Source organism: Myodes glareolus, chromosome 8 (genome assembly GCF_982192425.1).
Source record: "Myodes glareolus chromosome 8, mMyoGla1.1, whole genome shotgun sequence".
In the NCBI taxonomy this organism is placed as follows: Eukaryota; Metazoa; Chordata; class Mammalia; order Rodentia; family Cricetidae; genus Myodes; species Myodes glareolus.
The window spans coordinates 874,550-888,716 of record NC_142033.1 but is presented as its reverse complement, the minus strand read 5'-3'; the positions used below and the strand labels follow the sequence as shown (position 1 = coordinate 888,716).

The 14,167-nt window shown below is 44.0% G+C and overlaps 1 protein-coding gene across 5 annotated transcripts in view; it reads right to left on the bottom strand.

Annotated features, from left to right (window-relative positions):
* Positions 1-1,193: 1,193 nt before the first annotated feature.
* The window catches only part of Gak (cyclin G associated kinase), a 56,763-nt gene continuing 43,789 nt past the window's right edge, over positions 1,194-14,167 (bottom strand). For 4 of the 5 annotated variants that reach the window (XM_048447014.3, XM_048447016.3, XM_085691502.2 and 1 more), the window contains 7 exons: positions 13,768-13,938; positions 12,546-12,668; positions 10,021-10,137; positions 3,579-3,791; positions 3,312-3,457; positions 1,885-2,061; positions 1,194-1,726 (listed from right to left, as the gene is read on the bottom strand). In XM_048447014.3, the coding sequence (XP_048302971.2) occupies positions 1,625-1,726; positions 1,885-2,061; positions 3,312-3,457; positions 3,579-3,791; positions 10,021-10,137; positions 12,546-12,668; positions 13,768-13,938 (1,049 nt within the window). In that variant the 3' untranslated portion in view covers positions 1,194-1,624. The remainder of the gene's footprint in view (positions 1,727-1,884; positions 2,062-3,311; positions 3,458-3,578; positions 3,792-10,020; positions 10,138-12,545; positions 12,669-13,767; positions 13,939-14,167) is intronic. The other variant, XM_048447015.3, reaches the window with a different exon arrangement.

Below are 14,167 nucleotides of genomic sequence, written 5' to 3'. Positions count from 1 at the left end.
TTACATCTAGATAAAGAGGCCACACAGGGACGTGGTAAGTGTTCTGCCAACAACATAATTCCTTGGGCACCTGTGAAGAGATGCTACTTACAGACCTCCAGGGGAAGACGAGTTAGTCATGTCTGGCTGAAGTCATCATCCATAGCCCAGAAGCCCTATGATGAAGTCTGTGATGGTGGCAGTTGAAAAAATTACATTTAAATTCCCTGAATAATAATGTAAAGTTCTTGCTTTAATCCTGCTCAGATCCAGGACAATCCAATGGGGCAGAGGAATCTCAATCTTGAAGGCAGAAGGGGCTCTGAGTTCTGCATCTGTATGGATCCAAACTGATACGACTGCAGTCATGGTGTCTGTGTCATGACTTCCCAAGAGAACCTGGTTGGCTTTCCCTGCAGTTCCCCAACAAATTACAAACAGAACAGATCATCAGAGTGCTTTACAAGTAGACCAGGAATGTGCCTGGTTTTGATATTAACTTAAGGTAAACCTGGAATGTCTCGATCTGGTCAGTGTTGTCCTAATCAATACATATCTATATGCTTCAGATTCAAATCATGGGGTCTGAGGGTCTTGTTGCATTCTTTTATTTTGTTCCCAATAAACACCACTGCAGTTATGGTTGTCTGCCTGCCTACTGGATTGTTGTGAAGCAGTGTTCCTCACTCTAAACTGCACTCTGACCATGGACAGTTAGTCCAAGGGGCAACATCAAGCCACCTGCCCCATGGCTGTGTCTTGTCCACACAGTGACGAAGGCATTTCTTCTGTCAGTGACTTTTAGGCCTGGACCACTGGCTTGAGGTTTCACTAGAGTCCTTAGAGAATGAGTGAGATCCAGCCAATAAAGCAAGTGTCTGAGAGTAGCATGACCCAACAGCCCCTGGCATGTGGAAGTACCCTAACACCCCTCCAAGAACTCTAGTTATGAGCCGAGATGAAGAACAACAGCATTTTGAAAGGTGGTGTTAGACTCCAGGCCCTGGGAAAGATCCAATGCTGTAGCCCAGATTCCCATTTGTTCTGTTTCTAGAACTTTCCTTTAGCAAAGTGTTTGGAGAAGATAGTATCAATGCTGGTCTTTGCAGGCAATTCTCAGTCGACCTCAAGATCCTATAATATATCATAGGTGAAAAACTGAGGACAAACAGGTTACTGGGTACCAGGTAAGAAGTGCTTTCCATGCCAGAGACTGCACCAGCCATCAGAAAATAGTTTAATTATGTACAGATGATTGGTGAACTGATCAGATAGGATGACAATGCACCCCCAGATTTGAAGAAGTGACAGGAGGGCAGTGCCGGCGACATGTGCCATTCAAGAGGTAACAGTCACCAGACACCAAGTAAGTCACAAACTGTGACAGCTGTGGAAGGAGTATAAATCAACACTTTTCCTCTGGGACAAGAAAAAGAAAAACAAAACAACAAACATCAGATCTGAGGAATGCTTTCTCTCCCAGCCATGGAATGGTATTTGTCCACGATGAATGCAGGATGTAGATGGTCCAGGCCCCTGGGGCCGCATCACCTGCCACACCTGCTATGGTCCCATCTGTGCATCAGTCAGGCCAGCAGCATTCGGGCGTCATGAGCAGCTCTTGCAGTCACAGCAATCACTGGCCTCAGAAGAGAGGCCTCGAGCCCTGGTTCTCAAACTCAGACCATGCATCATTCAGCTCCATGAAGATCATCTTGGCATACTGCTCATATGGCTGCCCAGTGGCCTGTGAGCAATAGAGGGAGAGCCAGACTGACCACTCAGCCCACTTCCTACCAGCACCATTCATGCGATATAGCCAGCAGGCAAAAGGCCCCTACAGGATGAGAGGCAGTGACAACCCGACCACAAGCACGGGGTTCAGAAGCCCCACCATACACTTACTTTATCTGGATGCACTACCAGCACTGCTCGGCGGTACTGCTTCTTCACCTGCTCTGGAGTCACCAGGTCAGCCATACTCACAGGTGTCCAGCGGCTCTCCCCATCCCACAGTACTGTGTGCAGTGTGGACAGCAGTGCACGGATGTTCCTCTCCTTGCCTTCAATCCACTCCAAAAGCTGCAGACACCAGTTTATAAAGAATCTCAGGAAGGAGCTGTAATTTAGGAGACCTCCCTCCCTGCTGTGTGGAGTGTGGGGTGGGAAAATCAACATAAGCAGCAAAGCAAGTACTGAGGGATATTCAGATGCTGGAGAGAGTGGGTGCATCATTTCAATGGTCCTGGGTCCTAAAGGAAAAGACAACCTGCAGGTTGGGGAGCAAGCTTCTATGAAAGCCCCTTGAAAACATAGTTTGGTACCTCTCTCTTTATTCCTATAGGAGAGCAGGGAAGTCATGGCTCCACCCTACTCCCCATCATCCAGAAGGGCCCCAACCTAGCCCTCTCTTTCAGCACTGGGCCCACCCCAGACCATACAGACCAGGTGGGTCAAGCTATGTATCTTGTGGAGAAAAGGTACCCAGGACAGAACTGAGACCCTTTTCAGCCATATACAAAGACAAAACTCTAATCCCTCAATACAGCTTCCTGACCCATGCACAAGGTTCAAAGAGGACAATTGGGTCCCCAGCAACCTTTCAGGTAGTTCGTAAGGAAATGGCTTCACTGTGCACTAAAACTGACCACCACACAAACTTAAAGAAATGGTTACATCTAAGATCTACAGTGGAACAACCTGATTACTGTGCCATGCTGATTCCTTCTTACTGCAAAGTGAGGGCCCCAGGTCAGGACCAAAACCCAAACAAATTGCTGTCCTTAAAAGTCAAATAAGCAGGGTGGTGGTAGTGTATGCTTTTAATCCCAACACTTGGGAGGCAGAGGCAGGAAGATCTCTATGAGTTTGTAGTCTGCCTGGTCTATAGAGTTCCTGGACAGCCAGAGCTGTTACACAGAGAAACACTGTTTTGAAAAAAACAAAAAACAAAAACCACAAAATAAACAAACAAAAACCAACCCCCTCCCCCGAAAAAAAACCACAAAACAAAACAAAAGTCAAATAAACCTTGGTTTGGATGGGTACAGGTCTGAGCTATGCCCTCTTGTCAGCTCAAGGCCCAGGTCAAACATGACCAGAGTACTAGAAGTCCTGTGTGGTGCTTGCTTCCCTCACTGATTCCCAGTACCATGAGCAGCACTATGAAATGCAAATACCAAGTATACATCAGACTGTCCAGGAGTATGGCTACATATGCCATACTTCTATATACCCCACTCCAGGGGCCTCCAGGTGCTAGGTTCATACACAGTGAATCTGACTGGAGACAGTGAACTTTACAGTGTGGTCTGGTTCCTGGGGGTACCCACCTTCAACTTTAATGGGTCTGTGTCTCTGGCCAGGTCCTGTTTCCGCATCTCTGCCATGGTCTTTGGCCCCTTCTTGTCAGATTTGGAGAAACCTTGATTAGGCAGCAGATCTTCAAAATCATTTTCGGAGACTTTTGGCTTTTGGGCTAGGAAAATAAAATAGACATAAATACAACTGTCTTAGCTGGCTCTGAGGGGAGAAATAAAATGCTCTACTCACAAACCTGTAGGTAGTTGTCTAAATTACCAGACAGACACAGTACTTACCAAAGCTAGGCACACGGACACCCCTCTCCTCTCGAGCTCCGATCACACTGAAGTGAGACCTTAGCTGCTCAGAGGCTCTGGGGGCTGGCTTGGCCTGGGGGGTCCATGAGGTTCCTGGGGCTGTGGGACGACTTGTCTGCCAGGAGCTGGTACTTTTGGGAATGGAGGATGATGTGGTAGCAAAGGCCCCTGTAGGAAGTCCAGCAGGCAGGCCTGGGGAGACACCACAGGACACTTGTAAGTCACTTAGCCAAATGGTGAGTTGCTTCTTCTGTGGCTGAGGATACTGAGTTGTTGGGACATGTGCTCACTAAACAAACTGCTGCCACTTAGTTGATCTGTTCTACTCAACAAATAGAGAGTCCTGAGTAGCCAAGGATATGTACGTGTGTTACTCCAGCACTTTCTGAGTCAAGGCTAGATGCCAGGATACTCTACATGCACACCTATACAGAAGCTTGATATCCCCATTTATTGAATGTTCTAGGGAGCTGTCCCATTGTGTGGATACTCCCTCAGAAAGCTTCTCAAGTGTGTGGCTGATTTTTTGACTTTCTGTGAAATAACTGAACTCAGAGAAGTCGCTAGACTCATGCCAAGTCTAGAGCACCTTCAAATAATGTCCCCAGCTGTGAAGTTCCTCTGTGATGGTTGTGCTACTTGTCAATATCTAATATCACCCAGGAGATGACCTCCGGGCATGTCTGTGGGGGATTATCTCCCTGCCTGCCCCTAACCCTGACAGGGTTTCTCTGTGTACTCCTAGCTGTCTTGGAAGACTCTCAATTGATGTGGGAAAATCCATCTTAATTGTGAGATCATTCCGTGGGCAGGGGATTCTGGGCTGCATGGAACAGAAAAGGTAAGCTAAGTATTAGCATGCATGCATTCATCTTTCTCTGTTTTCTGACTGACTGTAAATGTGATCAGCTGATTCAAACTCCTGTTGCCTTTTTATTGCCAAGGAATATTTCACAGTATGAAAGAGACTGCTGTTTGCTTAACCTTCTTCCGTATAAGAACATCTATTCAGAGTTTATTTCCTTGGCTATTACCAACAGCTCTTCTCTGAACACTTGTTTTTTTTTTTTTTTTTTAATATAAGCCCATCTCTCTGGGATAAACACTGGGGTCCTATAGTGTCTGTATGTTTACTTTTGTAAGAAACAGACCAGAAGTAGCTGTATCATTTCACATTCCTACAAGTGTGTATATGTATTATGTTTTCTTTCCACATTTTTGCTTGGCCTTTCCACAGCTGAAGGTCTCAGATCTACGCTGTCTTTTGCTAGTAGAGCTGCTCTGCCTTATATTCCACCTGCAATGGGCTGAGGCTTGGCATATAGCCTCAATGGCATATAGCCGAGGCTCCTTTTCTTGCTGTACAAGTCCAATGACTCTAGTTCCATCTGTAAAAACGTTCACACACTTTTGTCTTCCCTGGGAGTATACCTGGGTCCCCTCTTCCATATATTGGTGCCTAGCCTTTTGTCAACACCAGTCTTGGTTTCTGTGGCCAGACAGTATACCTCAAAGTCAGGGTGGGGCTTCTATACTACTCTCAATTACAACAAGCCCCAAGCATTCTTGTCTATCTGCTTTTCCAAATAAATGGCAGCAATGACTTACCAGAGGCCGAGGGAGTATACAGCAGGTGACAACTAGTGTTCAGTAGATCAAGTCACTAGATGAATGACTCTCTGATGGGGAGCCCCGCTTGACTGTAAATGATCAGTTGTTTCTGTCTATAATTTACCTCATGTGCTGCCACATTCCTTCCTAATAACAGCTATGGGTGTTTTCCCACTGCTTGCGTGTCTACCTCATGTATCTATTACATTTATTGGACACACATAGCTGTGAATGGTCAGAAATAGGATTTCTGCTTAAACTGTATAACTTTGATGAATAGAAATACTAAGATATTTTTCATTATTCAGACTGACATAGGAAAGTAATAGTATTCTTAGTCACAAAGATAGCTAATTTTAGACTTCAGAACAAATCCAAAACAGACTAGCTGCCCCTGCAGAGAATACACAAGGATGAATTCCCAGGTATTTATTGCTTATTCAAGGTCAGAGACTGAAGCAACTTTAGTAGACTTTCTCAGCAATGGGCTTTCTGAGCACACTCTCAGCCTCACTTTATGTTATAGGACTCAGGGTTCAGCCAACTAATTGCTACTGTTAAGTTCTAAATTTCAATGCCATTTTTTGTCTGGGAACCATCACCAACTTAGAGCTAAGTGCACAGTCAAGAGTTTCTCACTGGCCGGTCAATGTGACTTCCCTAACCTGAGAAAACTGTGTGACTTATCTTGTGTTATGAGACTGGGTCAGGCCCTGAAAATGTAACATATAGTTGTGCAGGGTTTGGCTGTGAAGAGAGAAGCTGCTGTGTAGAGCAATGAGGAGCCTATGCAGAGCTTATTAGGGAGCTATGTAGAGCTATGTAGAGGTGCAAGGGAGATTTTGAGATTTTTTTTTTCAAGATGAAGACAAAGAGGAAGTTACCACCAGAAAGCGTGTGTTTATTTCCCTTTAGATAGATAAGTTTAGTTCTCACTGCATTCGTGGAGGTTTTTTGTTTGTTTGTTTGTTGTTTTTTTTGCATATCTTGGTGCTGACGGGAGGCTGGCCCCCAGTTAACAACACTAGTCTATCTGCTTTCCCAAATAAATGTGACAATGAACTTGGCTAGTCTACAAAGATCTTTGCTGTGATTTTGGTAGAAAGAACATTAGACCTACAGATCAATTAATACAAGGCAAAGGGACACCTTTGGTGAGCCAATCGTGTGATCTACAAACAATTGTTATCTCTCTGTCAATCTCAACTGCCATGTTTTTACTGCAGTTCTGCCACACTGGCACCGTTTCCTCCAGTTCATATTTAAAGGCTCTTGTGTTGCTGTTTTGAGACTTGGTCTCATGTAGCCAAGCTTTGAACTCCAACCCCAACTTCCTGAGTGCTGGGATTACAGCTATAAATAAGACTCTATCTCTGCCTGGTCTAAAGCTTTGCAAAAAATCAACTATACATAGTGTTGTATGGTTATATAATTTTGGTCTCCTTGAGCTGTCCTAGTAAACCTAACAGCAACAGAGTACTGTTTGTTTATCTTAGGTATTGTGAACTTTGAACTATAAAGTTCTAAGACTTGTAAATTTCTTCTGATCTGAGAAGCAATTATGCTACCTGCAAGCAGGAATAATTTAATTTTTTTCCTTCTATCATTTGCAATTTCTACTTCTTGCCTCAAGTTGGTAGCTGGGTCTCTTAATAAGTAGAATGTTATGGGGACATCTGTGCTGCTTCTGGGTTCAGGAGTTCTTCATAGTTCATCATATCTGATGTAATTTGTGTGCCTGCTCTGAAGACACTCTTATCATTTGCTGCTGGTTTTTTTTTTTTTTTTTTTTTTGGTTGGTTTTGAGACTGAGTTTTTCTGTGTGATGTCTTGGCTGTTCTGGAACTCACTCTAGACCACGCTGTCCTTGAACTCACAGAGATCTGACTGCCTCTGCCTCCTAAGTGCTGGGATTAAAGGTGTGATGTGGGATTCCCCTCTGAATGCTGTGAATATGTTTCATTACCACTGGTTAATAAAGCTGCTTTGGCGTATGGCAGGGCAGAATAGAGCTAGGCCGGGGATAGGAGGGGGTGGGAGGGAACTAAACTGAATACAGGGAGAAAGAAGGCAGAGCCAGAGAGATGTCATGTAGCTGCTAAAGGAAAAAGATGCTGGAACCTTACAGGTAGGCCACAGCCTCATGGTGATACACAGATTAATAGATATGGGTTAATTTAAGATGTAAAAGCTAGCTAGAAATACACCCGAGCTACTGATCAACAGTGTTGTAATTAATATAGCCTGTGTGTGATTATTTGGTTCTGAGAGGCTGGAAAACTAAAGTGCAGTCTCTGTTTACAAAAGTGTGCATCACCACCACCTGGCTGTTGCTGGGTTTTAACAATCATCCGATCAGAAGCACCGGTAAGAGCATGTCGTTGTTCTTTGGCTGATAAATATGGTAGATGCTACTGACTCTGGAAAGGCTGATCAGACTGGTGCTCCCTGAATATGCCCCACTTGGTGATAGTTGCTGCCCTTTAATCCTCTGACAAATTCTGTGCCCTAATGTTGTAAGGGTCTATGTCTGTCCTGAGGGGAGCGGCTTGAGGCTTTCTTTCCTGAATTCTCTAATTTGGAGTTTGGAAAGTCAGTTTCCTCTCTTCTAAGCTTTCTAAGAGATTAAGTGGAATTGGTCATATAAACATTTGGTAAAATTCTCCAGTGAACTCATCGGAGCCTGGGGAGTTCCCTTTTCTGAGAAATTTATTATGAACTCATTCTTCATAGTGACAAACTATTCAAGTGCCTTGCTTCATGCTTGGAGTTTGGTAGTGGCTACCTGTGAGATATCTGCATATCTGGATGCTGCCAGTTTCCCAGTACTTGACTTTATTCTTTCAACACCTTCTAGGTCCCTACAGGCCCTGACCATTCCTGACACTGATGGTTTGTGCTATAGTTCCTTTTTGGTCAGTCTCAATAAATTTTTTTACTGCTATTTTCAAAGAAGCAACGTTTTGTTTCATTCATTCTTTCATTGTTGAGAAAGAATCTCAAGTAGTTCAGGCTAGCCTTCAACTCATTTATGTAACCAAAGATAACCTTATACTTCTCTGATCCTCCTGCCTCTACTTCTAAGTGTTGGAATTATAAGTGTATCACCACTATACTTGATTTGGTACTAGAGTTTAAAACCAAGGTCTGGTATACCCTAGGCATGCATTTTATTAAGTGACATAAATTCCCAGTCCCTGTTTCATTTATTAAAAACTTTTAATTCTTCCAGATTGCTATGGATTTTGCTCCTCTCTTTCAAACCCCTTGAGGTGTCATTTGTCATGATGATATATTCCATCTTTTCTTTCTTTTCTCCTCGAGAAGGAGTTTCTCTGTGTAGTCCTGCAACTCTCTCTATAGACCAGGACGTTCTCAAATTCAAAGATCCACCTGCTCCTGCCTCCCAAGTAATGTAATTAAAGCCCAGCTAGTTCATCTTTTCTAGAGCATGCAACCTACACACTCTAGCACCTCCGGCTGTTATGTGCCGGGTCCCTGAAGACACAAGGTATTCCCCCAGTGCAGAGAAACACGGCTATTTCCTGGGCCTCCCTGCTGACACATGTGCTATTTAAAGCACCGTTTTCCTTTGTATTCTTACCATCACTGATTTTCTGAAGGCCAGAATACACTGTGATTTCAATTCTTTTATCCTGTTGGAAGAACCTGCACTCTGTGCTACCAAGTATGGCCTAGGAGAGTCAAGCAGCCATTGTGATGGAGGGTATATATTGCCATTTTCATTTGTGACTTGGGTTTGCTGAGTTTTCAGCCTGGTTTCCTTTAGGGCTGCTGTTTTCCCAGGGTGTAAAAGAGCTGAGGGCTAGCTCTGTCCAGGACCAGACAGGTCTCCTTACCTTTCAGAAGACAAACACTTTTCCTAAGAAGATGCCTGCAGCCCCACCCTGTGTTCAGACCCATCAACCCCAAATCCACATAGGGATAGGAAAAAGAAAGATATCAGGTAGAAACTCCTAGAAGATCCAAGAAATATAGTACAATTTGAAAAAAAATTGGAGACCATTAAGAAAAAAAAATAGCACAAAGGATGTTAACACCATGATTAAGAGAAGAACTCCCCATTCAACCCAAGAACAGAGTGAAGTCAGAAAGGAGGAGAAGGGGCGGACAAGGGTCCACCCAGAACATCAGTTCTGAAAACAATGAGTCACAGGATAAGGAACTAGAAATGAGGATGTCAGGTGCCCAGTGTGGTGTTACAGCTGAGCTAGACCAGTCATACATGCTTCAGTGAGACAGATGCCAGAGAAAGCAAGTGACCTGTCAACAAGCATCCTGACAATATCCTCAACCAGAAACCCTACATGCCCCACCTATATAGCTGAGTGTACTTCCCTTCTCAGAAGCTATGAAGAAGAGGTACTGACAAAGGAGTCCTAGGGAGATTCATCTTAGAAAGCAAACCTGAGGTGGCATCTGGACAATTCAGCTTGTGAAGATAGGAGGCACAAATGTGAGCCAGCCCCAAGACAGGTGTGGACGCTGCAAGGCATAACTGACCCTTATCAAGTGCATGCTGATGATACACCAGTACTCAGCAGAGCCTCATCAACTCCTAGATTGTTCCTACTTCCTGGACACACGATAACCCTGGAGTCAGCTTATGCACTCACTGCATGGCCATGAGGATCATGCAGCAACATTAATTCTAGCAACTCCCATTTTTCGTCTTTCAGTCAGTGGGCATTTGGAATGGAAGCAGACAGAAGCTCCCAGGGTCCCTGGACACAGGAGTAGTAGAAGGTGAAAATAAGCCTCTTGGCACTTAGGGTTGGCCCCTCATTACCTTGGAGGCTAGAGCTGAGATCACTGAGATCAGCAAATGGGTCTAGGCTCTGAGACTTGGTTTGGCTGGGGTGGTGACCTGGGGGGGCTGGGTGACCTCCAGAAGAGAAGAGGGTACCTGGAAAAAGGATTAAGGCCATTAGACTTGCACAGTATAGAATGAATGACAGTGTCCCAAAGTCCCTGATCCTCCCTTTCAGTACCAAAGACCCCACTCAAGGTTTGGTAATTCTTTAAGGACAGTGAGCAGAACACACAGGCATACCTGGCAGAGTGGCTAGCACCAGCATCCATATTGTTCCTCATGGAAATCATTGAACATTTGGTACCAAGAACCAGAAAACGTCCTCATTGTTTTGACTTCATAGTACTACTTTTTATAATACATCTAAAATGTGACTTCCTTTATGATATAATAATATAAATTTGAGACTAGTCTAAGCATAACATCTTGAAATAATTATTGTGTAACTACTCAATATATTATCTAGTCATTAAGAATGATGGCTATGGAGATAGACAGATGGCTTAGAGGTTGAAAGCGCTTGCTGAATAAAGATATATGGATAAAAGGGTATACTGTATAACTCACTATGGCACACTACAGCTTCCATGACAAGACTTTTATTTTTTTTTATCTTAAATTTTAATTTTGGAGGAGTTGCAAGGGCAGAGAGCAGATATGCAGATATGGAGAGATAAATGGGATAGAGATGCATGATGTGAAAGACAAAATCAATCAATCAATCAATCAATCATGAGGACCCAAGTTCAGATCCCAGCACCCATGTAATAACATTTGCATCCATAAAAAAATAATCCTTAAAAAAACAAAAGTTATCGATATATAAAGAGCAGGCAGATAACTATTGATTTCGAGGCCAGCCTGGTCTAGTGAGTTCCTGGACGGCCAGAGCTACAAAGTAAGATCCTGTCTCAAAACAAAACAAAACTATTGTGGCTCAGCAGGTAAAAGTGCTTGCTATGTAAGCCTGATGACCTAAAATTGATCCCTGTGAAAAAGCTGGATATAGATATATATGCATCTGCAATCCTGACACTTGGGGACATGGGAAGTAGAGCCAGGAGAATTGCTTAGAAGTTTGCAAGCCAGTATGTGCAGCAGAAATGAGTGACCCTGCCTCAACAAGATGGAAAGAAATGATTCCAAAAAGTTGTTCTCTGACTTCCAAATGTGTGCCATGGCATGCACATATGCTACAGCAGGTGTAAATCCATACTCATATACAAATACACGCATATAATAATTAAAAAATATGAGCTGGCTAGATGGCATAGTTGGTATAAGCATTTGTTGCCAAGCCTAATATCGTGAATTCAATCATTAATACATTACAATCCCTGGGGCCTAGATAGTAAAAGCAGAGAACGGAGTTACCCAGGTTGTCTTCTGATCTCTGTATGCCTGCCATGATAGGTACACTGTCCCTTGCATCCCCCTAAAATAAACACCATGTAGAAGCTTTTTTAAAAATTAAATTTAATTTTTTTTAAATTCCCAATGTAAAAAGGGAATAATAAAGAACATGAAATAATCCTATATAAAACAAAAACAAAAATACCCCCCAACCAAAAGCATACAAAATAATAGTCAACCCCATCTGTAATAAAGAAATGCAAAGTGAAAGCACCTACAAGGGCTAACAAGTGGCTCAGCAAGTAGAGAGACTTGTTGCCAATCCTAATGACTTGCATTTGATCCCTGGAATTCACATGACAGGAGAGACCTGAGCCCTACAGATTGTCTTCGGATTTCTACAAAGGCATTAGGACACATGTGCTGACTCAAACACACGTTAAAATAAACGTACAACTTTAAAAAAAACACTAAACTAGAAAAATGTTTTAAATTTATAATACAACTCTGATGAGAAACAAAAGATAGAAATTCTTGTTACTGAGCAAATAAACTGAGGAAACTGTTTATTGTTAATTGTTTATTGTTCAGCAAATAAACTGAGTATTCAGAGGGGGATGTGTGTCAAAGACTTTGCAAACAGAACTGTTGGATCAGAATGTGCCAGCAAGGTAGAACTGTAGGTGCACAAAAAGATCAGATGGACATTCACAAATAAGAACTACTCCTTGTAATCCACGTTACCAACAGGGCATATACCAGTAGCCATGGCACACGTGTCAGTCTTTCTAAGGGTCCTTCAGAGAACACAGAAAAACATGAAGGTAAAGCGTGGGCAAGCAAACAGGCCAATCAATTACACACAAGCAAGAAATTATGCTCCAAAACCTATTTGCCTTCATGAAAAAGGAACAGCATGGAAGAAAAGGAGGACCAGACACAAATGTACTCAACAAAGGATGAAGCAATTATCGAGTGTCTGTGTTCCCATCGAACAAATAACAGAGAACTCTGTAGTCACCACATGTTGGGCTGACTAGAAGGCAAGCAAGCCCTGCTTCATCCTCTTCTCAAAAGGGCATGTGGAGACTCCATGGCCACAGTAACCATCTTGAGAGCCCAGCTAACAGTGGGGCCCGTGGTCATACCTTCTGGTGCTGGCATGGAGGCCGGACCAGGCATAGCAGTTTCAGCCCAGGTATCCCATCCTCCTAGCAGATCTGGGTGGCTTGATGAAGCTATCACCTTGTTGGGCTCTGCTGACAGATCCCCTGGAAGGAGCCAGAGAAAAACAGGGTTTGGTGTATGTGCCTTCTCACTCCACACGATGCTTGGCAACCTCTCTCATACCCAGACACAGTAGAAGGCAACTTGCTGGTCCAGCAAACAACTCAAGGGACCAGCATGAGGCCATGCTTTGCTCAGACACCTGGTAGCTGATACTCTGAACGCAAAGGATTGGTGCTCAGAACTGGCTGGGCTAGATAGTCCTGAGGATATAGCAGATAGCCACTAAGCTGACCAGGCAACATCTTCACAGGGCAGTGATAACAACACTTGTATACTGCCTTTCTAAAAGGGCACTCAGAGCCTTTCTGCCTTTCTCTAAACCTACCATACATAGCCCATGATGAGTAAGCGGCTCACAGCCATGTTCAAGAACTCCCTGAAATCTAGAACTAGTCCTTGTGCCCTCTGCTTGTCATGCACCCACCCCAGCATGGCACAGTCACATGTCATACTTTCTATCATAAGGCATTCAGGGCAATCAGTTGTCCTCTGGAACATACCCTAGTAGACCATTGACTCTCTGTTAGGAAAAAGAACTAAGCTTTCTTTTCAAGATTTGGCTAGAGTGACAGCCTGGCCTCTCCTTTTCCAGCCCCCAACTTCTGTCTAAATGGGCCATCCTGCTGCTCCAACATACACACACCAGCCTTTATACGTCTTGTTGCTTATTCCTACAGTTGGACTCTTCTGTTTCCTAATTTGTCATTCCTACCTCCTGGTCCTCTCACTTGTAGAAGCTTCTGGCAGAAGTAGCTGTTTTAGTCACAGCCACAATTCCAGAGTCAGAGAAATGCCCACTAGGAGGGCCTGTAAACAGCGGGGAAACCTCCCAGATTTGAGGAGACAGATTAAAGAGATGAGAAAAAGACACCAATGTGTCCTGTTAGGCTTTAAAAAGCCCTAGACTTTGGGAAAGTCACCAAGAGGTATGTTAGGCCTAGTGCACCATAGCTGCAGTAGACAGAAGGCCTTGTTGCCCACTGATCTATCCCTGAGCACTATCCCTAGGGGTATAGTTCCTAGGCCCTTCCAAGCATAAGCCTGTGGCTTCTATGTAATTGTCATCATGGCCATACTCACCTAGGTGCAGGAAGGTAGTGCTGGAGGATGGGGGCGGGGCACTGTGGGTAGATGGGAAGGCAGTTGAGGAAGTTACAGAGTCAGGATTGAGAAATTCCCCAAAAAGATCAGGCTTGGAGCAGGGCTGGGCATCTGAGTTAGATGACAGTAGGAGTTGGTCAAATGGGTCCACTAGGAAACAGAGGAAGGGCAGGGACAAGCATTATACCTTAGCCTGCATCCTAGGAGCCCTGCTCTCAGGCCTCTACTTTCCTCAAAATATGCACTCAGACCATTCAGCAGCCCACCTAGGGATACATGGCCCTCCTAGTGCCCCACAACTTAGGACTCTCCCATGGACACGGCACCACCCCTGAAGCCAAAGCAGGCAGTCTTGGCTTGTGAGTAGGAACTGATGTAG